Genomic DNA, 24,556 nt, shown 5'->3' with positions numbered 1-24,556 from the left:
GAAGGCAGCCAATGATTGTTGACTAAGGAGGGGAGTCAGCTCTTTACCTTATGCTGTGTAGGAATGCCAGTAGGTCAGTGGCTAATCTGACTTCTGTTTGGAGAGAGATCCAGAGTCGGGGAATAAAAGAGGAGAAAGCATGTTTACAGGTTTGGGTCAGTATAGAGTCTTTATAAATAGGGAGCTGTAGCAGTGCCTCTTTTTCTGATCTTAGCCAATGAGAGGGTTTTTAAGGAGCTAGGTGCACCTTCAGATAACTTGGGCCTAGTTGTTTAGTGACTTGAAGGGGATACAGAGGGCTTTGAATTGAGCCCGACTGGTTGGGCCTGAGAGTTGGGCTAATGTGGTCTTTGCAGCTGCACTTCATACCGTTTTGACAGAGAGCTAAGAATTGGAGAGAGATGTTTTACTTGAAATGGTGAGATAAAGCAGGTTATTTTCAATGACCCACATAGGGCTAAAGTGCGCAGGTAATCTCTTTCCTCAGACTCTATCCCAAATTTTCAAAGCGGATTTATGCACATAAATCAACTTTTGAAATTCAAGGGTGTGCGTGGCACTGTTGCGGCATACACTCACAAAGTTGAGAGCAGGCAGGTGGGTTTACATGCATTATTTTGAAAATCAAAATTATGTGCATAAATCCTTTCCCTACCCCAAATCTGCCCCAGAACATCTACCTTCCATACGCTTAAAAGTACATGCAAAATTGTGTTCTGTGAGTACTTATATACACAAAGACTTTGAATTGATTTGCAAAGGAAGATTTATACACAGAAACACGAGTTTCTGTGCATAAATCCTTCTGAAATTCAGGTTCATAAAGCACAGCTGAACTGGAGAGAATTTGTTATTTTGGAGGACCCTCGAAGAAGAAATTCTGCCAAAACACCATCATGTTGGATCAGAGCACCGATTTTGGTGCATATTTTGATGCTTTATAGTTTTGATATATACAGGGACTAAGAGTTTTATAGGATAATATTAAAATAAAGATGTATTTGGAATTAAAAGTGATACATGAGTATATCTATGTGTGAGATGCTATAAACAGATACCAACCTATCCAAAATAGATTGATAGGCCTTATGAAATTATTAGCTATTGGCATAGACATTTTTTGTAACACTCCTTGATTTTGCAAAAACACATCCAATTAATATTGGATGTGTTTTGCTTCATTGTCTGTCTTTCTTGCATAACCACAGACACCATATCAATCAGGGGGTTACTATGCTGATCCTTATACAAGTACCCCTTCTGTACATACAAATTTTAAATCTTTGATGAAAAACTAAAGCAAGGAAAGATTTAAAAAAAATTAAGGGGCATGGGCATAACAAAAGGTACACACCTTTTATTCCAAAAAGTGTTCGAACCTAAGAAATAAAATATATCTGAAAAATAAATAAAGAGGAATTAAGACTGTGACTTTAAGGGGCAGTAAGTTCTAAAACCAGTAAAGTTAATATCTTAAGGAATCTGTTACTGCTGTTTTTAATAAAGAAGAACATGATAAAGATTATCGATAAAAAGACATTGTTAGGAAAAGACTCTAGTACACAAGTATTCTCAGGAATTAAATTTGAGTTTTAAATGTAATTTCAAGACATTATAATTTGATATCCAGAACATTTTTCTCACTGCATCTGATACGCCAGTATCTTGAAGATTGCATGACATTTTAAATAATTAGACACAATTGCTTCAGTTTATCTCTAAGCAGAAATTAAAAGCTGATCTCTTCTGAGTGCTAAGAATAAAATATTTTTTGTAGTATTGTGCTAATTTTAATAAATTCAATGATGACATTATCAACCAAAATATACAACAATTTACTTCCAAGGTAATATTTATGATTATTTCTTTCATCTCTGGAAAAGGAATGTTGCAATGTATACTTTGTTCAGTGCATAACGTTAATAACATTATTATTGTTTTCGAATTGAATCAGCAAGACAGGAAGTCTCTAGTATAATATAATTTTCATTAATAATAAAAATCCAAAATATTTTGACATTTATGTACACAGTCACCTCTGTCAATAAACAAGTTTTAGCAGATAACAATAGTGTACAAGGAACACATTTTTATTATTTACCTGACAAAGGTGCTTTAGCTTGAACCATTAGCTATTTAAGAAATGCTTGAACCTGAAAACCCACTAATTAGGTATTTTAAGTATTCATCATTTTACAAAAACATCCATTTTATTATTAATAGAGATCAGATTTGTTTATGGAACTATGATTTCTATTGACTCCCCTATTCTAAACAAGAATCAGTTCAACTACAGTACCATGTCACTGGATATAAAAATATTACAAACAAAATTACATTCCAATTATCATAATAACATTTCAGTTATGTACATTTTAAACATTATTTAAAAGTTATCAGAAAAATTCATTTATTTCAAACTTCCAAAAAATATTCAATTAAAAGTAATTTTATATTGGTATGTATGTATGCATGTACAGTATATATCTATATCTATCTACATATACATACACAAGAAACCTGCATTTCTATATTAACAGATATTGTATTATTATCAGCAATTGATCTGGAGTATAATACTGGAAATAAACCTTTCATTCTGTGTCTTCAAGTAATAATTTGTTTAAAGTCATCATTGTAAATGATGCCATTTTTCACTTGGATGAATTTCACAGTTTGGAATTGTTCAGGGAATGCAGTTTATTTTAGAACTGATTAAGATATATCTGTTTGAAATATAGCTTAATGCCAGTGAAAAGAATGATTAACCATGCTGTAAAATCTTTTATTATGCTCTCTGAAATAGGAATGAAGCTGCTCTAGGACAGTGTTGTTTACAATTGGATGTGGACGCCCCTTGGATTCATGTAAACATCTTTCTCGTCCATCACTCCGAATGCAGTAAAATCCCTTGGTTTGGTTGAAATAAAAATTTGAAGACAGAATTCTTGGAGGAAGATTAAGAAATTTTTCCACTTTCTGTAATTCAGGAAGAGGATCCTTTATTAAAGTATTGCCATCAACTATATGGATTTGATCCAAATTAAAATGCTTAAGCCATCTTTCCATATGGATATCATAAAGGCTTCTCTGAATAGCCTTATATTTTGTATTTAATGCTCCATTTTTAATAACTATATCTTCAAAATGTTGAACAGGTTTGTGGCTTTCGAGTCTATTATAATATACTTGGGTATAATCAGATATAACTCTCTCAGTAGGGTCTCTTAGAATAAGCAGCAGTTTAATGGAGCTATTCATGTCATGAATTCTTTCTGGGACCAGTGGTGAGGTAAAATAGCCTGGTGTTTTTTCAATAGTAATTTGATTTTCATATGAAAATGGCATCAGACTCCTGTACCAGTCTATTCCTTTAACATAATTCTCATCCCAGTCAAAGAAATGAACTTCTGTTGCTGCCACCACTATATGTGGATGAATATCCAGCATCTCCAGTAATGCTCTGGTGCCTCCTTTACGAACTCCTATGATGATTGTTTGAGGTATTTGTCGACTGGTACCCGGAGGTCTTACCTGTGCTGAATAATGTTCACTTTTATTGCTCAGAAATCCTACTTCAGACTTAAGTGCTTCCAGAAGTGCTCCATTCCCTAGATGATGGTGTTCAACAGGAACACCCTGACTTTGGGTCAGAAAAAGGACAGTTGACAGCAATAGTAAGGCCATGTGGAGAGACCTAATCAGTCATTTCAAAATGCAGTTACATCTGGCTGGTGAAGCAATCTGTTCATTTCCACTTGAAGATGTGGTGGGTGAAGTTGAAGGAGGAACAACAGGAATATTCTGAGGCATCTGATAAAAAACAAACCAAAAAAAAAATTTAATGGACATATAATTCACTATTAAATTTTACCAGACTAAACAAACAACATGTAAAACATACACACTACACAAACAGCTGTTAGAAATACAGAACCTAAATTAAGAGCAAGCTACAACTATCTGACTTTCTCAAAAGTTTTTAAATGTTTGTGTAGATGAGTGGAAAAGAACAGTGACAGGGTTGCATAGGCAGTTAGGCTAAAAGGAAACTAGAGGGCCATTAAGTCTAAGCATCAATTCAGAGTCCAAAGCTATCTCTATAGGATAATCTATGAGGCAAAATAATTGTGCATCTATAGCCAGTTTTGCAGTACAGTAAAAAAAAAAATTGCTTCTTGACCAAAAGGTGATATTGGTAAAAGTCCCTTGATAAACACTTTTTTTACAGCCAAATTACATATTCATATTTATTTATCTCTTTTTCCCCTCAAAATGTGTTAAATTGTATTTTGAAGGCCATTGGGTTAACATTCATAGTGCATCAGGTTTTAAACCCTGATGTATTAAACAAATTATATGCATGTGTTGAAAGGACTCATTACAGTGAGCATGGTTCTTTTTGATTCATAATTTTCATATAAATTTTGGTGTTGATATTCTCTTGCACTAACCAGCCAACAGTGAATCAGCCAAATAGCCTATTAGGACACCTTCAACCGAGCCCCACACACAGAATACCCCACTCTATTTTCTCTTCTTTGGATCCTCCAGCTAAAGGTAAAAAGCCCATCTTTGAGGACCTATCCTTTCGTTCCTTCTCCTGAAGGTGTAATCCACCCCCTCCACCGACCCTCCTTTCCTGGTTTCCAAGCAAACACATTGCCTACTCACCCAGACTCCATTAAGCTTCACTAGATCACCCAGAGGGAGTTTGTGGGTCTACCTCTTACTGTCTCAGTGATGGTGTAAACTATAACCTGTTTACATGTCACAATGTACCAAGTAATTGCCTGTAAACTGTCATGAGCCTATCTGGACAGACAGACAAAAATTGAGCAAGTAAGTAAGTAAGTAAATAAATAAATAAATGCCACTAGTTGGTATGAGTCAGCAACCAGTGCCATTTTTGTTTGGATGCTGTACACTATGATCCTCATGTGGTTCATAATCTACAGCACTACTAGGTGATGCCATTCAAATGCTGGCTCCTATAACCATTTCTAGAATTCTGTTCTATGTATTCACCCTTGTCAAAAGTTTTTTTTTTAATAATCATTTTTAGCTTCCCTCCCTTCAGCTTAATGATATGAGCCCCAGGTCCTTGATCTTTTCATTACAGGAAAAAATGCTATCTTCTATTTGAATATTTATATCATATGATTCATTCACTTCTTTCTCTTAGAAAGTAACATCTTTAACTTCTTCATTCTCTATATATGACTTATAATTCTGGTCATGCACCATTCTGTGGTAATCCTTTGAAGTGCCTCTATTTTGTCAATTACTTTTTGTAGATGTAGTCTCTAGAATCAAACCCAGTACTAAAGATGGCGCCTCATCAAGGTTTCATTCTTGTTTGATGACTGCTGCTCTTAACCTCAAAAATATTTTTATCCCTTGGATTTCTGCACCCCAAATGTATGTTTGCATTTTTTTTGCATTAAAGTATATTTGCTATATCTTGACTATTTTTCCCCAAGCACTGATTCTTGTGGCACCTCCAATCACTTCAGGGGACATCCCTGACTAACACTCTCTGAATCCTGTTGCCCAACCAATGTATCATCTAGTTTATCATTTTTAGGCTACTTTCCAAAGAAAAGGCTTATTAGATCACTTTGTGTGCATGTGTGTCCTAATAACTTTTTTGTTCGATATGCTAGCTAACTCAGATTTTTCAAGACCTGTCCAGGGGAACATCAAAACTCTGAACAAGGATGTTTTACTTTAGTTCTACACATATATGCAGATTATGGACTAGTGAATGCATGTATCTGGATAAGCAGGCTCATTTAGTTCTCAGTGGAACTGAGAACTAAATGAGTTCTCAGTGGAACTTCTTATTCTTCCAATCTCAGACAGTATAGTTTGCTGTCAGGGGCAGTAGGGATTGAACCTGTGGCCCTGGGTGTTCCGGAGGGGATCCTGTAATGGAACCACAGGGACATTGAATCACCAAAATCCTGCAGAAAATATTAAGTGAAGTAAAGTTACGGTGACGCTTCTCTCTGAAATGCTCCTTCTTCCATGTGCAGCTCCACAGAGGCAGATAGAACTCCGGCGTCTCAATGAATGGATGAGACGATGATGCAAGGAAGAGGGATTCAGTTTTCTAAGGAATTTGACATCCTTTTGGGGAAGGGGGAGACTTTTCTGAAAGGATGGGATCCTCCTTAACCAGAGTGGGACCAGGCTGCTGGCACTACCTTTTAAAAAGGAGTTAGAGCAAATTTTAAATTAGAACAAAGGGGAAAGCTGACAGTCACTCAGCAGCGCATGGTTCAGAGGAAGGTATCTTCAAATGATACTAATGAAACAGAAGAGTTAGGGCATTCCAACAGAGAGGTTCCAATAAAAGCAAAAGTAATCTATGTGCCTATATATAAAATATCACCTGAGCTAAATAATTCCAAATTATCCCTAACAACTGAAAACCAGGTTGTTAATATAAACAAAAAAACACAGTTTGAAATGTCTGTATGCCAATGGCTAAGTCTAAGAAGTAAGATGGGAGAGTTAGAGTATAGCAGTGAATGAGATAAACATAGGGGCAGATTTTAAAACCTGCGCGCAGGTGCAGATTTGTTCGCGCAACCCGGCACAAACAAATCTACGCCCGATTTTATAACATGCGCATGCAGCCGCACGCATGTTATAAAATCCAGGGTCGGCGCGCGCAAGGGGGTGCACAATTTTGCAACTTGTGTGCGCCAAGTCGCGCAGCCTGCCTCCGTTCACTCCGAGGCCGCTCCGATTTCGGAGCGGCCTCGGAGGGAACTTTCCTTCCACCCCCCCCCCGCACCTTCCCCTATCTAACCCGCCCCCCAGCCCTACCTAGACCCCCCCTTACCTTTGTTGAAGAAGTTACGCGTGCCGGCCAACGGCCGGCCCGCGATCCCGGGCATAGCGGCAAATGCTGTGCCTGGAGGCTCAGGCCATGCCCCACCATGCCTCCCGGACAGCCCACGCCCTGCCCCCTTTTTGCAAGCCCCGGGACATACGTGCGTCCCGGGGCTTGCGTGTGCTGCCCAGCCTATGCAAGATAGGCTCGGCGCGCGCAGGGGCAGCTTTTCAGGGGTTTACGCATGTATCTTACATGCGTAAACCCTTTGAAAATCTGCCCCATAATTGGCATCTCAGAAACCTGGTAGAAGGAGGATTACCAGTGGGACAGTGCTATATCAGAGTACAAATTATATCACAATGATAGGGAGGATCAGCTTGATGAGGGTGTGGCGCTTTATGTCCGGGAGGACATAGAGTCCAACCGAACATAGATCATACAAGAGACTAAATGCACAGTAGAATATATATGGGTTAAAATCCCATGTGTGTTGGGTAAGAGTATAGTGATAGGAGTATACTACCCTCCACCTGGTAAAAATGATCAGACACATGATGAAATTCTAAGAAAAATCAGTGAAGCTAACCAATTTGGCAGTGCAGTAATAATGGGAGATTTCAATTACCTTATTAACACAATAAGGGAAGAATATAGTCAATTTCCAATAAACCTAAATACCTACATTAAAATTTTTTTATTTATTTATTTATTTATTTTTAACTTTTATATACCGATATTCTTGCATTAAATGCAAATCATGCCGGTTTACAGTGAAACAGAAAAAGCAGGAAAAAATTCCTTAGTCGAATACAATGAAACAGCTTAGTTAACAAAGGAAACATAAACATAAACACAAAGGTTTGCATTTAATTTAGACAACTTATATGATAATTTATATCAACATTCAAATTTATACTAACAATCAAGAACAAAAACAATTTTTATATATCCAATGTTTGATGACAAAGTGCAATGAATACCATACAAATATAAGACAAACAAATAAAATAGAACATGTTCTACCATGTATCACGCATAACCAAGCTCACATCCACATTCACATAAAAGTGATAAAATAAAAAGTAAAATCTAGATAAATGCAACTCTGCAACAGTCACTAAACTCTCTCAAATACATAAATCCTTCTTGGAAAAGCGACCAAAACTCCAATCCAGCTTTCTAATGCATAAGTACTTCTAAAGTAACTCTCTTTACCACACAACAAACAAACTCACATATTAATCAATTTCGCATTCAGAAGAAAGATAGAACCAGAAATACTTGAAGAAACAATTAAAAACAAAATAACTGAGTTTGATCTCCTCATCATTGACTCCTGGGATAAATATTGAAATAGCGAATACCCTATGCCAATCCAGAAAAAAAATGTTCCAAAGAAACCGTGGTATAGTGAAGAGCTAAGACACACCAAACAGACCCTGAGAAAATCTGGAGTGATGTGGTCAAATTTCCTTGTCCCTAGTAAGAGTCTAGCAGAGGTATGCATCCCAGGGTACTAAAGGAACTAAAAAATGAAATTTCTGACCTATTAGTTAAAATTTGTAACCTATCATTAAAATCATCCATTGTACCTGAAGACTGGAGGGTGGCCAATGTAACCCCAATATTTAAAAAAGGCTCCAGGGGTGATCCGGGTAACTATAGACCAGTGAGCCTAACTTCAGTGCCGGGAAAAATAGTGGAAACTATCCTCAAGATCAAAATTGTAGAGCATATAGAAAGACATGATTTAATGGGACACAGTCAACATGGATTTACCCAAGGGAAGTCTTGCCTAACAAACCTGCTTCATTTTTTTGAAGGGGTTAATAAACATGTGGATAAAGGTGAACCGGTAGATGTAGTGTATTTGGATTTTCAGAAGGCGTTTGACAAAGTCCCTCATGAGAGGCTTCTACGAAAACTAGAAAGTCATGAGATAGGAGGCGATGTCCTTTCGTGGATTACAAACTGGTTAAAAGACAGGAAACAGAGAGTAGGACTAAATGGTCAATTTTCTCAGTGGAAAAGGGTAAACAGTGGAGTGCCTCAGGGATCTGTACTTGGACCGGTGCTTTTCAATATATATATCAATGATCTGGAAAGGAATACGATGAGTGACGTTATCAAATTTGCAGATGATACAAAATTATTCAGAGTAGTTAAATCACAAGCAGACTGTGATACATTACAGGAGGACCTTGCAAGACTGGAAGATTGGGCATCCAAATGGCAGATGAAATTTAATGTGGACAAGTGCAAGGTGTTGCATATAGGGAAAAATAACCCTAGATGTAGTTACACGATGTTAGGTTCCATATTAGGAGCTACCACCCAAGAAAGAGATCTAGGCGTCATAGTAGATAATACATTGAAATTGTCAGCTCAGTGTGCTGCAGCAGTCAAAAAAGCAAATAAAATGTTAGGAATTATTAGGAAGGGAATGGTTAATAAAACGGAAAATGTCATAATGCCTCTATATCGCTCCATGGTGAGACCACACCTTGAATACTGTGTACAATTCTGGTCGCCGTATCTCAAAAAAGATATAGTTGCAATGGAGAAGGTACAGAGAAGGGCAACCAAAATGATAAAGGGGATGGAACAGCTCCCCTATGAGGAAAGGCTGAAGAGGTTAGGGCTGTTCAGCTTGGAGAAGAGACGGCTGAGGGGGGATATCATAGAGGTCTTTAAGATCATGAGAGGTCTTGAACGAGTAGATGTGACTCGGTTATTTACACTTTCGAATAATAGAAGGACTAGGGGGCATTCCATGAAGTTAGCAAGTAGCACATTTAAGACTAATCGGAGAAAATTCTTTTTCACTCAACGCACAATAAATCTCTGGAATTTGTTGCCAGAGGATGTGGTTAGTGCAGTTAGTGTAGCTGGGTTCAAAAAAGGTTTGGATAAGTTCTTGGAAGAGAAGTCCATTAACTGCTATTAATCAAGTTTACTTAGGGAATAGTCACTGCTATTAATTGCATCAGTAGCATGGGATCTTCTAGGTGTTTGGGTAATTGCCAGGTTCTTGTGGCCTGGTTTGGCCTCTGTTGGAAACAGGATGCTGGGCTTGATGGACCCTTGGTCTGACCCAGCATGGCAATTTCTTATGTTCTTATGTTCTTAAGTAACTGTGGGGGAGGGGGAAGGGGTTAGTCAGGAAAGAGTGGTGGGAGGAGGCCAAGAAGTTAGAGAGACAGGACAGAGGGGAAGGGATAGGCCAGGGCAGGATGAGTTGGGGGGGGGGGGGGGGGATGAAGGGAGGGGAGATGAGAGCGGGACAGAGTGAGGGCAGGGAAGACACCCCTCCGGGACTGGAAGTGGCACCCCCCTCAGGCAGCCAGCCAGCACCACACCAGAGACTGCGGGCCATTCGCTTTAGCTGCGAGGAGAACGAGCTGCTGATAGCTGGTGTGCTGGAACACTATTCATACCTGTTTGGCAACAGAGCAGCGAAGACCAGTAAGGCAGCTAAGGTCCAGCTCTGGAAAGGAATAGCTGACAACATCAGCCGGCACAGTGGCATACCATGAACATGGGAGCAGGTATCGCACCGATATCGCGATGTCAAGGCCCAGCTGAAAGCAAACATTTCCACACGCAGGAAGTACTAGCAGCAGACAAGTGGAGGGGCACTTTGTCCAACTGTGATAACACACATGGAGCAGAGGTTGCTGGATCGCCTGGGACCGGACGTGTTTGAAGGCTTGGAGCCACAGCTGGACACCTCACGAGTCGCGGCTGGTAAGTTCTCATGATCCATAAAGGCCTACCCAGCAACTGCTACACACCTACTGTGACAAACACTATGTGATTTAGCCATTCACAAGGACTGACCCAAACACAGTAGTGAAAGCCACACACAAATGGTATTAGATGATCACTTTGTAATCTCACAAAGTGTTCCTCTGATGGCAAACTGCTTGAAAGCTTGTTACGCCATATATACTTATGATATTTTTATTTTTCTTTTCTGTTTCCACAGCTTGCCTTCAGGAACGTCTGGGTCCCAGCCAGAAATTGCCAGGACCCAGCTGGCAAGGGCCAGATGTCAGCTAACCCATCCCTCTCATGCAGCGTCCCTTACAGCTCGATGCAGAGACACAGGTGGAGCAGGAGGAGCTGATTACCACTAAGGATTCCCCACCATTCACAGGGCTGAATGTGTCCCTGGATATCGACAGTTTCATGCAGGACACAGCAGGCTGGAGAGCAAGAACCAGCACCCCTGCGCACTCTGCAAGCATTGAGGGGATGCCAGTACTGAGGCCTCATGGGCTATCAACCCCATCTAGCCAGCCAGCACCGACATATTCACCCCCCCCCCTGCAGCACCACCTAAAGCTCCATCTGAAGTTCCACCTGCAGCAGCACTGGATGAGCCCTTGACATCCTCGCAGGGCCTGCTCTTGCGAGCGGAAATTCGATACCTGCGTCGGGTAATGTAAAGGCAGAACAGGATCCTGCAGCATGGGATAGCTTCCAGTTCCCAGGATGCGAACACCATAGCTGCTTCCATCAGCACCATGACCAACGTACTCAGCCAGATCCTGGAGCGCATGCCCTTCCCGACATCAGAGTCCTCCTCACTGGCAGAGTCCTCCTCACTGGCATCAACCCCCTGCAGCAGTCCAGCACGGGGACAAGGCCGCAGGGGTCGGCCCTCCAAAGCAATGCCGCCTCCAAGAGGCAAGGGCCCACGTGGCAAAGGGCCCTAAAGGGGATCCTCATGGCCAAAAAAGGCCTTCTCTCCAGCTACTTTGTGTGGGCTCGTCACAGAGTTCCTGTGCAGTCTAGATGGAAGGAAACAGATCCGCGTGTACTTACCTCTTCTGATCTGCTCCAAGATCTGGCCGCCTGCTGCGGGGTGTCTCCTCTTCTGATCTGCTCCAAGATCTGGCTGCCTGCTGTGGGGTGTCTCATCCTGGCCCTCCTGCTCTCATGCTGCTGTGTCTTATCCTGGCCCTCCTGCTCTCATGCTGCTGTGTCTCATCCTGGCCCTCCTGCTCCCATGCTGCTGTGTCTCAGCCTGGGCCTCCTGCTGCCATGCTGCTGTGTCTCATCCTGGGCCTCCTGCTCCCATGCTGCTGTGTCTCAGCCTGGGCCTCCTGCTCCCATGCTGCTGTGTCTCAGCCTGGGCCTCCTGCTCCCATGCTGCTGTGTCTTCACCTGCTCCATCAGTGCTGCTGCTGGCCCTTGTGCTTGTTCTCCTGCTGCCTGCTTGCTGGAACTTTGCTGCCCTGGCTCTCTGGCTGTCCTCTTTCAGTGCACTCTTTCAACATGGCAGTCTGGGGTCTTTGCTGCCCTGGCTCTCTGGCTGTCCTCTTTCAGTGCACTCTTTCAACATGGACAGTCTGGGGCCTTTGCTGGAACATTGCTGCCCTGGCTCTCTGGCTGTCCTCTTTCAGTGCACTCTTTCAACATGGACAGTCTGGGGCCTTTGCTGGAACTTTGCTGCCCTGGCTCTCTGGTTGTCCTCTTTCAGTGCACTCTTTCAACATGGGCAGTCTGGGGCCTTTGCCTTTGATCACATCAGCACTTTAGCAGGGGTGCCACTTCCACTTTCTAGATGTTCTTTGTGTAATCATGAATCTGCTATATGTTTAAACTGCTATGCCTGTATATGTAATTCTGCTGTTTGCATATATATTTGGTACAGGTTCATAATGACAGTGCTGTTCAGTGAACAGGAATAATTGTAAGATATTTCTTCACTTGTTCTGGCAGATTGTGATTACCTAAGACATTGGCGTAATAGTCAGCAGTGCAATACTACAATGTGTTAATAAAATGCACACAGCTTTGATAAGGTATCTTCATGTGTCTCTGCTCTCTTTGTGTTTCATTATTGTAAAGGGTTGCACATAGGTGATGTAATGTTTATGGGGCTGTCAATCTCCTGTGTGACACAGCTGTGTACATTAAATGCCAACACTACGGGGCGGATTTTAAGAGCCCTGCGCGCCGGTGCGCCTATGTTCAATAGGCCTACCGGCGCGCGCAGAGCCCCGGGACTCGCGTAAGTCCCGGGGTTTTCCGAGGGGGGCGTGTCGGGGCGTGGCCGAGCGGCGCGCCGTTTTCGGGGCGGGACGCGCCGTTTCGGGGGCGGGCCGGGGGGCGTGGTTTCGGCCCGGGGCGGTCTGGGGGCGTGGCCGCGCGCTCCGGAACTGCCCCCGGGTTGCGTCTAGGCGCGCCAGCGGCCCGCTGGCACGCGGGGATTTACTTCTCCCTCTGGGAGGCGTAAATCCCCCAACAAAGGTAGGGGGGGTTTTAGACAGGGCCGGGGGGTGGGTTAGGTAGAGGAAGGGAGGGGAAGGTGAGGGGAGGGCGTTAGTGAATTCCCTCCGAGGCCGCTCCGATTTCAGAGCGGCCTCGGAGGGAACGGAGGTAGGCTGCCGTAATGCAAAATGGCGCCGGCCATACGGCCGGTGCCATTTTGCAGTACGGCAATATGGCCATACGGCCGGCGCCATTTTGCAATACGGCAACACGATTCGAGTGCAGGAGGTTGTTCCCAGACCCCCGCTGGACTTTTGGCAAGTCTTGTGGGGGTCAGGAGGCCCCCCCAAGCTGGCCAAAAGTCCCTGGGGGTTCAGCGGGGGTCTGGGAGCGATCTCCTACGCTCGTGACGTCGGGGGACAGGAACCAAAATGGCGCCGGCGCTATGACAGGGCAAAGGTAGCGCCGGCACCATTTCTATCAATGCACCCATGGCCCGAGAGTGGAAATCACACCGGGACCCCCCCACTGGACCCCAGGTAATTTAAGACATTTTGGGGGGGTTCGGGAGGGTGGGGGGATTTATTTTAAAGTGTCGGGGTGGGTTTTAGGGTTGTTTTAGTGTGCCGGTTTTCCCGCCCTCCCCCTTCCCCTCCCCCTTCCCCCGATTTACGATTTTTGACGATAAATCGGGGGAATTCCTATTATATATCGCCTCTAATGATGTTTGACGATTTAAAATATATCGGACGATATTTTAAATCGTCAAAAAACGATTCACATCCCTATGCTGTGGTCCTCAGTACAAGCTCAGGCAATATACCAGATGGTGACTAACAAATTAATATATCACTATGGGCACTGCCACACCTCTGCGCCTGCATGAACAGCACATTCACTGAGTGATTTCATAAATTCTAGAAATATAAGGGTAATATATTAAACCATAGTGACCCCAGTACATATTGGTTCAGTGTCCGAGGGCCCTGGGCTACAGACAGCTTCTACTATCTAAATGCACCAAAAACTATTAGTTTGAAAAAAACCTAGAACCTGATTACATGCTATACTCTTATGTTAACTACACAGAAAGGCGGAAGTGCCAAAAGCTGCAGGCCCCGCACACTACAAGTGTCCGAGTGACCATGGTGCACTCAGAACTGCATAACATACGTATCACGCACATCTCTGTTATGACAACCCAGTATAGGTTGCTGTCCCTTCACAGACAATTTGTCCAACGGTACTCTGTGAATGCCAAGCCTGTAAATATGGATGAAGATGCTCATAGTCAACTAACTGTACCTGCTTCTCACTCATTTCAACTCCCTCCTTCACAAACAGTAAGTATAGCTGCATTCAGAAAACACCTCGCCCACAGCTAATTTTCACATAATGTTCATGGCTGATTGGATAAAGGGCCACAGAATGGTTTAACATACTGTACAGGGCAGCTTGCCACAATGCCAACATGTAAAGGACATAATCTAGCATGATATGCACCTGATTCTTGTGGTAGCAGTTGTCCAACCAAATGAGAATGCAGTGCATCTGAGAATGCCTGATGATTCTTTCTGGTTCAGTTCACCAAAGTTAGGCTGCTGAGACAGCCAAATAGGCCACCCTGCATGGACTGGATAGGACCAAAGGACAGGTTAAGAATCCTACAAATGGCAACAGGTAACAGCACAAGCACTGTTCACCTTTGCTGCTGCTCACAGACCTTCACACACATGTGGAAGAGCTGAAGGTACACATGATGAAAGCCTGCAAGTGTTTAGCATTAGGTAGTTTGCAGTACAATATGGTTAGTGTGCAAGACTATGTGCTTTGCAGGGCCTCACACATAACACATGCCCTGTACATTTCAGTATGTTTGCCATTTCTGTAATGGTTATCATGAAGGAACAAACAGAAGTGCTGCTTGTTACAGCTCAATAAGATCTGAAACTGTGTAATGACTCGGACGTCACAAAAGGCACCCATAGGGATATTATAGTTAGTCATCATGTGAAAGACAACTGAAAGGATGGTAAACCCTTGGCATGCATGATGCTAACATCATAAGTGAAACCTGAGACAGCAGTATGACTGGTGTGTCAGGTGACTTCTGCAGAGTGGGATAGCCTGTAAGTCATAGTGTAATGTGCCTTCACCGTCCAGCAAGTGGAGAATCACATGTTAATATGAGGGAACACCTGTCATATAAGCATGATACCACCACAGCCAATAGCCTGACCTTGCGACCATGTACTCAGTGAACCTTGCATTGTGAAAGCCCAAAGGCTGGTTCCAAGGAGCTATGCACATTGATAAACCTGAGAGTCATAGCACCAAGATGTTCTGCCTGCTTGTAAGGAAAGGTGAGAGAGCTCTGCTGTGTGATGTGTGTGGTATTGTGGGCACCCATGGTACACACTTCCAATGTACATGATGCACTGTCACCTGAAGGTGACTTATATCCACACTTTGCAAACCTGTACACATGTACGGAATAGGATGTGTACCTGTATGTACACAGCAAAGTGTTATGCAGCTCTTCATGCATGTGAGACATTACAGGTAATGTGAGGAAGCCCAGGTTTCACATTTAACTGGGAAGGTCCTTGTAAATACAGACAGACACACAACAAATGTACAACAACCACTGTGCATGGTGGTTATGCATGTTGGCCATTTCAACTGTTAGAAAACTGTGACATGGACATTTCAAAATGAGTGAGAGGTGCACCCTGATGCCTGTCACCCCACATGGTTCTAGGTAAGTGACAGACTGTGTTAACAGACAGCCTCTTTTTCTGTGTCATACAGGCAGAACAGAAGGTGGCTACACCATGTATAAAACGTTAACTTGGCAGCACAGCTTTTATTCCAATGCCAGTGCAAAGGTCCATAATACAGACAGTAATGAAAATAGCCCTGATACCTAGGCATACACATAATACCAAATTACTCGTAATGAGTGGAAGCACTGCTCTTATTCGTCAGCCAAACCTACCAATGCCATTCCACCACACATTCCACTGCCCAGGGCCATCAGACAAAATGTGAAACTATAAGGTTCTGGTGAATCTGGCTGCCAGTCGCTAGGGTCTCCTGGGCTCGGGCATTGACAAATGTGGGATCCTGTGGGAGATCGGGACATATATCCATTGGTAGTCCATGACGTACTGCCACATTATGGAAAACACAGCACAGTAGAATAATCCTGGCAGCTTTGTCTGGGGCACACATTAAAGCTCCCCCAGTCTTGTTCAAACAGCGAAAGCAGCTTTTAAGAAGGCCAAAGGTGCGTTCAATGACTGTGCGAGTAGCACATAAAGCATTGTTGTATCTCATCTCTGCAGGCGTATTAGGCATGTGTATGGGGGTGAGAAGCCATGGCCGGCAACCATAACCTAAATCTCCTGCACCAATGACATAAGAAACACATTACTGTAAGCTATGTTATAGCCACATGTGACTGCCTACCCACAACATTCAGTAACACAGTGCAAGATAGCCTGGAACATTGCTGAGCCTTAAAGGCTCATTAGTGTTGCCTGACTGCTGTATAGTTAGGAGTTGTCACCTATTGTGCTAAACATCTGATATGTTCATCAGTACAGCATTGTATGTACATGTGGCATGGATGGCCTAACTGCCCCTTCAAATGTAGCAAAGGGTACAGAGGTGTAGCTGCCAGACAACTGTACACATCAACATTACAGCTGTGAGACCTGCAGTGAAAGGATTGACTGTTGCTTATATTGTTATGGTGATTGTGCATTGCAGGAGTGCAGGCTGTGCTGTCTGGCAGGTTGTGGCACAATAGCCTATAGAGGCAATACCAGAGGCCAGCAACATGCAGGGCACAATACTTGGAGTACAGGAGGGCAAGGGTACACATTTACACTAGCTGCCAATGTGCTAAATGGCTCGGTATATACTCACACATACAGGGAGTATGGCAGCAGTGTGCAGGCATTGTAACGCCACCACAGGGACTAATAGGAAAAGGAACATATAGATGAAAAGTACTAGGCACCTAGATACAGCTTCATATTTCACTACATTACTGACTCCTTTGCCCACAGAACTGCAGCAGGACAGTGAACAAGGCTGTTCAAAAGGCATACATTAACCTTATCACTTGCTTAGGACCTCTGACAAGTCATGTATACTGGATTGGAACACTGAACATGGCCATGGCAACCCCACAACTATTACCCCTCCCCCCCCCCCCTTTTGGGTGATATTACACACATCAACAATGCATGATATGGAATAGAAAAAAAGATAAAGTCTGTTACCTACAAGCCAAGCATCACCGTACAGGCCAGCCTCAAAGTTGTCAAAAAGGCCCGATTGCCTTAGTATAAAGGAATCATGCGTTCCGCCCGGGTACCTGGCCACGGCGTCCAGAATATGCATTCCTGCATCACAGACCATTTGCACATTTAGGGAGAGGAATAGCTTCCTGTTGCGGTAAGCTGCCTCCCTTTCACGAGGTGGAATGATGGCCACATGTGTGCAGTCGATATCTCCAATAACATTGGGGAAGTGTGCCAAGGCATAAAAAGCTCTCTTCAAGTCCTGCCTGTTGCGAGGAAAGTATATGTAGCGATGAATGTGGGCCATGACTGCTTCAATGACCTGATCCAGACAGCGTGAAAATGTGCTCTGAGACATTCCTCCCAAAACTCCTACTGTAGTTTGGAAGGAGCCGCTGGCAGTGAAATGGAGTGCAGCCAGCAGCTTGGTCATGCCAGGGATGGCATGGGACCTTGTGGTTGCAGGATTCAGATCAACTCGCAAGTCTTCATATAACTCATGTATAGCCTGAGAGCTGAGACAATACCTGCTCACCACTACGTCCACGTACTTCCTTGGAGGGCATGCCCGAGGAGGGAATATACGGTCCCTATGTATCCTCGCCTGGACCCTGGCATGTGGCCTGCACTGACCAGGCCTGTGACCCTGCGGGAGTGCAAGCTCTGCCTGCACTACTGGTAATTCTCTGTGATATCTTGGATGTGGGCTGGCCTGTTGTTCAGGTTGTCCTGCTTCCACATGCTGTGGTCTGTGACGGGACTGGCGAGGCATGAGGTGGCCATGTATATATACACTTGGCAGTGAGCAGATGGTCTCATGAAGGTTCACCTACTAAAAACAAGCATTTTTATTGGTCCAGAAAGACTGGGTAGTTGTTTAGAGTTTTTATCGCACGCGGTATATGCCGCGATAAATAGCGCAGTATGCGATATCGCATGCGATCTGTCCTTAGCGCAAATAAAAAAAGTGTAGTTATTTTCAGCGTTAATGACCTGCGATAATGGACAAAATCTATCGCAAACAGCGATAGCAGCACCTACTTTACATTAGACCTCCCCCAACTCCTCCCCATTCCTCCCCTTTTTAAAATTTGCATCACAATCTGAGGTACAGCCCTCTTCGCATGCGTTAACATGTTATCGCATGCATTAAGGGCTTATCGCATGCGTTAATGGCGTTTTTCGCATGCGATAAGCCCTTAATGCCTTAGCGCATTTTGATAAATGACCCCCAGAACTAGAAGACTGGGAGAAAATGAGAGAAGTGGAACAACAGTGGGCCAAACCAAAAGGAGAAATTACAAGAGCAACAAATCTATATCTAAGTAAAGAAAAGTAAGAGAAATAAGAAACCAATCTGGTTCTCAAAGTAGGCGGCTAATAAAATAAAAGCAAAAAGAAGCGTTCAAGAAATATTAAGGATCCCAAAAAGAGGAACACAGGGAAGAATATCTGGTGAAAATGAGGGAGATGAAGAAAGAAATCAAGAAAGCAAAAAGTCAGGCAGAAGAAAGGATTGCCAAAGAGGTAAAGCAAGGTGACAAAATATTTTTCAGATATATCAGAGAAAGGAGAAAGGCCCGAAGTGGTATAGTGAAATTAAAAGGAGACAAAGATCAATGGGGGGGAGAGTGACAAAGAAATGGCCAAAATATTAAACAATTACTTCAGTTCGGTGTTCCCTAAAGAAGACCCTGGAGAAGGACCGACACTAATAGACAAGACTGTGATTGGGGGATGAGTAGATGAAACTCCATTTACAGAAGAGAATGTATGGGAAGAGCTAGGAAAACTGAACGTGGACAAGGCCATGGGGCTGGATGAGGTACATCCCAAGATACTGAAGGAGCTCAGAGAAATGCTGGTGGGTCCGCTGAAGGACCTGTACAATAGATCCCTGGAAACGGGAGTGGGGCTGCAAGATTGGAGTAGAGTGGTGGTTGTCTCACTTCACAAAAGTGGGAGCAGAGAGGAGGCTGGAAACTACAGGCCAGTTAGTCTCAGCTCAGTGGTTGGAAAATTAATGGAGACTCTGCTGAAGGATAAGATAGTGAACTATCTACAATCCAATCGGTTGCTCGACTTGAGGCAACATGGATTCACCAGGGGAAGGTTCTGTCAGACAAATCTGATTGATTTTTTTGATTGGGTGACTAAAGAACTGGATAGAGGAAGTGCACTCGATGTGATCTACTTGGATTTCAGCAAAGCTTTTGATACGGTCCAGCACAGGTAGCTTATGAATAAAATGAGAAGCTTGGGCGTGAGCACCAAGGTGTTGGAGTGGATTACAAACTGGATAGAAGGATGGATAGAAGGCAGCGTGTGATGGTAAATGAAACCTACTCTGAAGAGAGAACAGTGTTAAATGGAGTGCCTCAGGGATCGGTGTTGGGACCAGTTCTGTTCAATATCTTTGTGAGCGACATTGCGAAAGGCATAGAAGGTAAAGTTTAACTATTTGCAGATGATACTAAGATCTGCAAAAGAATGGACATGCCAGAAGGAGTATAGAGAATGAAACGTGATTTATGAAAGCTTGAACAATGGTTGAAGATATGGCAGCTGGGATTCAATGCCAAGAAGTGCAGAGTCATGCTTCTGGGGTGTGGTAAACCAAAGGAGCTGTATGTGATGTGGGTGAAGGGCTGCTGTGCGTAGAGCAAGAGAAGGACCTTGGGTTGACATTATCTAGCAATCTGCAGACAGCGAAGTAATGTGACAAGGCAATAGTTAAAGCCAGAAGAATGCTTGACTGCACAGAGAGAGGAATAACCAATAAGAAAAAGGAGGTGATAATGCCCTTGTACAAGTCCTTGGTGAGGCCTTACATGGAGTATTGTGTTCAGTTCTGGAGATTGTATCTCAAGAGGGACAGAGAGAAGATGGAGGCTGTCCAGAGAAGGGCAACAAAAATGGTGTGTGTGTGTGTGTGTGGTGTCTCCATTAAATGACTTATGAGGAGAGGTTGAAGGATCTAAATATGTATACCCAGAAGGAGAGGAGCTGCAGGGGAGGTATGATACAGACCTTCAAATACCTGAAAGGTCTGAGTGATGCACAATCAACAAACCTTCTCCTTATGAAAGAAATTAGTAGAACTAGAGGTCACGAAATTAAACTCTAGGGAGGAAGACTCAGAACCAACATCAGGAAATGTTTCTTCACAGAGAGGGTGGTGGATGCCTGGAATGCCCTTCTGGAGGAGGTAGTGAAGACAAAAACTGTGAAAGATTTCAAAGGGGGATGGGATAAACACTGTGGATTCCTAAAGGTTAGAGGATGGAAATGAAGAAAAAAGTGCATGGGGGTAACTTGCTGGTGTGGCGATTACTACCCTTAGGGCCGGATTTTAAAAGGGTTACGCGCGCCGGGCCTATTTAAAAAAGGCCCGGCGATGCGCGTAAAGCCCCGGGACGCGTGTAAGTCCCGGGGCTTGCAAAAAGGGGCAGGGAGGGTGGCAGGGCGGTCCGGGGCGTGGGCTGGGCCAGAGGCCTACAACACAGCGGCCATTGCAGTCTGCCAGCAGGCGCAAAAGGTAAAATAAAAATTTTGGAGGGGGTTAGAGTAGGGCCAGGGGGAGGAAAGATTAGGGGAAGGGGTGGGAATATCAGGTTACGGGGAAGGGAATGGGGGAAGGCAGCGCGGCTCGGCTGTGCGCACTGACCCCTGATTTTATAACTTGAATACGCCTTCATACTGTTGATACAACTCCAATATTGCTCTCTGCTTTAATAGTAGGGGGAAAAAAGAAAAAGGGGAATCAGATTCAGCCAGCAACCAACAACAACACTAAATTTTAAGGTCTGGGAATACAGGTGAGATTTGGGGTAACTTGCTGATGCGGCTGTTACCACCCATAGCCAATAAGTCTGATACCTTTGGTGCAACCATAAGCTTGCTGGGCAGACTGGATGGAACATTTGGTCCTTTTCTGCCGCCATTTCTATGTTTCTAAATATCGTATTTGCCGGCATATAGGACGCAGTGGCATATAAGACGCACCCCTTTTTTTATACACATATTTAAGGAAAAAAATAATTTTCTATATTTTTTTTAAATTCCATAATGATTTACTGAACTGAGAATTATAGCAAGGCTAGTGCTCAATATTTAGATGGAAGAAATATTGATAGACTGTCTGAGAGTTACAGAAATACTGGACATCGATATGTTGATCAGAGAAATTTGACTCAAGATACCTGGGATAGTGAGACCAACGATCAATACATAAACCTTAGGGATTCTGATCATTTTCGGGTAGATTGTAGAAAAGTCAGGAGTCTTTGGGATAACAACAATGAAGTTTACACAAAGGCAGAAAAAGACTGTGATCAAGACTGAGGATTACAAAAAAGTCAGGAGTCAATATATGGACCGTAGAGACTGGCACAGAGATTATGAGAATTGTAAGAAAGCAGTAGATCAATGCTCAGACCCATGTTCTAGGGACTGTAGGAAAGAAGAGATCTCTAGGAAAAACAGAGATTTGGAAAAAGACCAAGAGGATTATAGAACTATCAGGAGTCAGGATTATGGTCTCTGGATTTTAGATTGAGATTATCAAAGCCGTAGGGAAACTGAAAATCAATATATTAATGGCAGTAATGTAGATCAAGATAATGAAGATTGTATGAAAGTCAGAAGCCAGTATATGGACTGCAGGAATACAGATCACAATTATGAAGATTATAGGAAATTTTACAGTCAGCATGTGGACTACAAATACAAAGACCAAGAAGGGAGAGAATCAGAAGGGCAAGGCTTGACTACATCTAATTTTATATACCGTATGATGTTCCTGAAACAACAGACGGAGACTTTCAGAAGTTAGATTTTCATTGGGGGGGGGGGGGGGGAGTGATGCGCTGGCATCGGGGAGTGAGGGCGCGCCGCCCGATTGGCCAGTGCTGGGCAAAAGGGGCTCAAACCATTGTTGGAAACAGGAACTGGGTTTGATGGACCCTTGGTCTGACCCAGTATGGCAACTTCTTATGTTCTTAGAGGCTGCCTATTGGACTTGCATTAGGGGTGTCTGTTTCCAGAATCTTACGTTTGCTCAGCAACACCTGGTCTCCATATGATAAAAAGGATTAAGGGTCATGGTAGAGACCACTGATGATTCACTCTTGTTTTCAGGGCCAGTAACCACTGAGATTGAACCTCTAGTTTTAACAATACATAATCATGAGGAGATCTTCACTTCTTTTTTTTTTTAATTCTTTATCAATTTTTCATTTATACAAACAGAAAAGTTTACATTAAATTAAATATCATAAATTTTCTTAAACAGAATCATTAACCACAGTACAGTTCACATTAATTTGATATCAACATTTTTTTTCTGCAAGTTATATTTATAAAAAAAGATAAAAGGATCTCAGAATTAAAGGAACATAGACAATTTTCCTTCACTATCATATCCAAAGAAAATAAAGAGGGAGTATCAGCCCTTTATCCTATTCAAACCTGAATAAGGTTTAGATAGTACTGGTTTCACCTTTACATTTATCCAAAAAACTTCTTAATTGAGATGGTTCATAAAAAAATGTAACCTTTACTATCATATTGCAACACACATTTACATGGGTACTTGATATTTATCTGGGCGCCTAATAATCTTGCTTCCTGGCACATTCCCACAAATAATTTCCTACGACTTTGTGTCTCTTTCATAATGTCTGGGTAGATCCAGACTTTTTGTCCAAAATATAATTTATTCGGTTACGGAGGAACAGCCTTAGAACTAAGTCCTTATCTGTGGGGAAAATAAAAGATACAAGTAAAGTTCCCCGATATTCTGTTTATTTATTTATTTATTTATTTTTAGTTTTTATATACCGATCTTCCTGCATTAGATACAAATCAAACTGGTTTACATGGAACAAATAAACTGCCTGTAGGGCGATACATGGAACCAAGAACATACAGTATAATAATCTGTTCTTCAGTTGGTGCTTCCAGAAAAGCAGTAAGATCTGTTTCAATGTTCAGATTAGGAACTCATATAGCTAAATTGCTAACATTCTTAGATATTGGAGCGTAATAAATCTTAGTTGTTGGTGGTATTTTATCAGAAGATAATAATAAAACATCCATTAGGTATTTTTTAAATTGTTCTTTAGGAGAAATTAACTTAATGCATGGAAAATGTAATATTCTCAAGTTTAAATATTGCATCTTATTTTCAATATTTTCAACTTTCCTTCTCATCTTGTTTTCTGATTGAATTAGATTAGTTTGTACTTCTTGTACTGTTGTTAAATGATCTGACATTTCCTTAATTCTAATTTCATGATTGTTTACCATAGGCTGCATAACCTTGTTAAGCGTCATGCCATTGTTTATGACACTTATGGCCAGGGAGACAAGAACACTTAGATTTTCAATGAAAAACATAATCTTTTATTGAACAATATAAGTATTCTCGGGAGATGCTGATGCCATGTCTCTGACAACTTATCCACCAGCATCTCATTGTATACAGGAAGTGATCCTTCTTTTATAGATAACATACAATATTGTGGAAGATTCTAGTGTGCGTGACTGCCCAAAGAATCATTTACATAGGTTGTCATGTCAACCACATGATAACTATCTCTGAACTGCCCTGATTAGTTTTCCCAGGCGTGGCCCATTTGCCCTCACTCTCCAGATAGTCCTTTGTTCTGTTAAAATCTTACTGGTCAAGATAATTAACACATCTGTGGCTGGGTTGATAAAAACTCCTGAGAATAGTGCCTGAAGCTCCCGCCATTGGTTTCTTCTTTGTGACCCAATGAATAGGCCTTACCTTTCTGGTGCCAGCTTGCCTGCCTTTATAGATATCCAGGGAAATTCTGCAAGTCATGCCCAGAAAGTCACTTAGAGTTCATTCAGCCAAAGCAGGCTAAGAAAACCCGAGGATTCTGGGGGTTTTTCTTTCTCCATGTTGGTTTTCTGTTCAGGCCCACTCATCAACCTGTATCATATTCTGAGAATTATTTATTACACTAGTTAGTGAAGAAATAGAATTCCAGTGTTATTATCGCATTCCAGATAGCATCCAAGGAAATTATATCACTTTTAATTAGTTTTTTTCATAGTGAAACCTGTACTCATCCCCCCTTCTTGGCAGGCTTCAGAAATCAATTTGATTTCTCCTGCTAAGTCTCTCCCCCCCCCTCTTGTTTAT

At 42.6% G+C, this 24,556-nt stretch overlaps 1 protein-coding gene across 1 annotated transcript in view; it reads right to left on the bottom strand.

Annotated features, from left to right (window-relative positions):
• Positions 1 to 1,523: 1,523 nt before the first annotated feature.
• The window catches only part of LOC115095794 (heparan sulfate glucosamine 3-O-sulfotransferase 1-like), a 284,841-nt gene continuing 261,808 nt past the window's right edge, over positions 1,524 to 24,556 (bottom strand). Inside the window, exon 2 of the mRNA XM_029609965.1 lies at positions 1,524 to 3,813. Coding sequence (XP_029465825.1) covers positions 2,743 to 3,687 — 945 coding nt within the window. The 5' untranslated portion in view covers positions 3,688 to 3,813 and the 3' untranslated portion in view covers positions 1,524 to 2,742. The remainder of the gene's footprint in view (positions 3,814 to 24,556) is intronic.

The sequence above is a fragment of the Rhinatrema bivittatum genome, chromosome 7 (assembly GCF_901001135.1).
Source record: "Rhinatrema bivittatum chromosome 7, aRhiBiv1.1, whole genome shotgun sequence".
NCBI classification, from domain to species: domain Eukaryota; kingdom Metazoa; phylum Chordata; class Amphibia; order Gymnophiona; family Rhinatrematidae; genus Rhinatrema; species Rhinatrema bivittatum.
The sequence above is the reverse complement of the archived record's forward strand: the minus strand, read 5'-3'. Positions and strand labels throughout refer to the sequence as shown.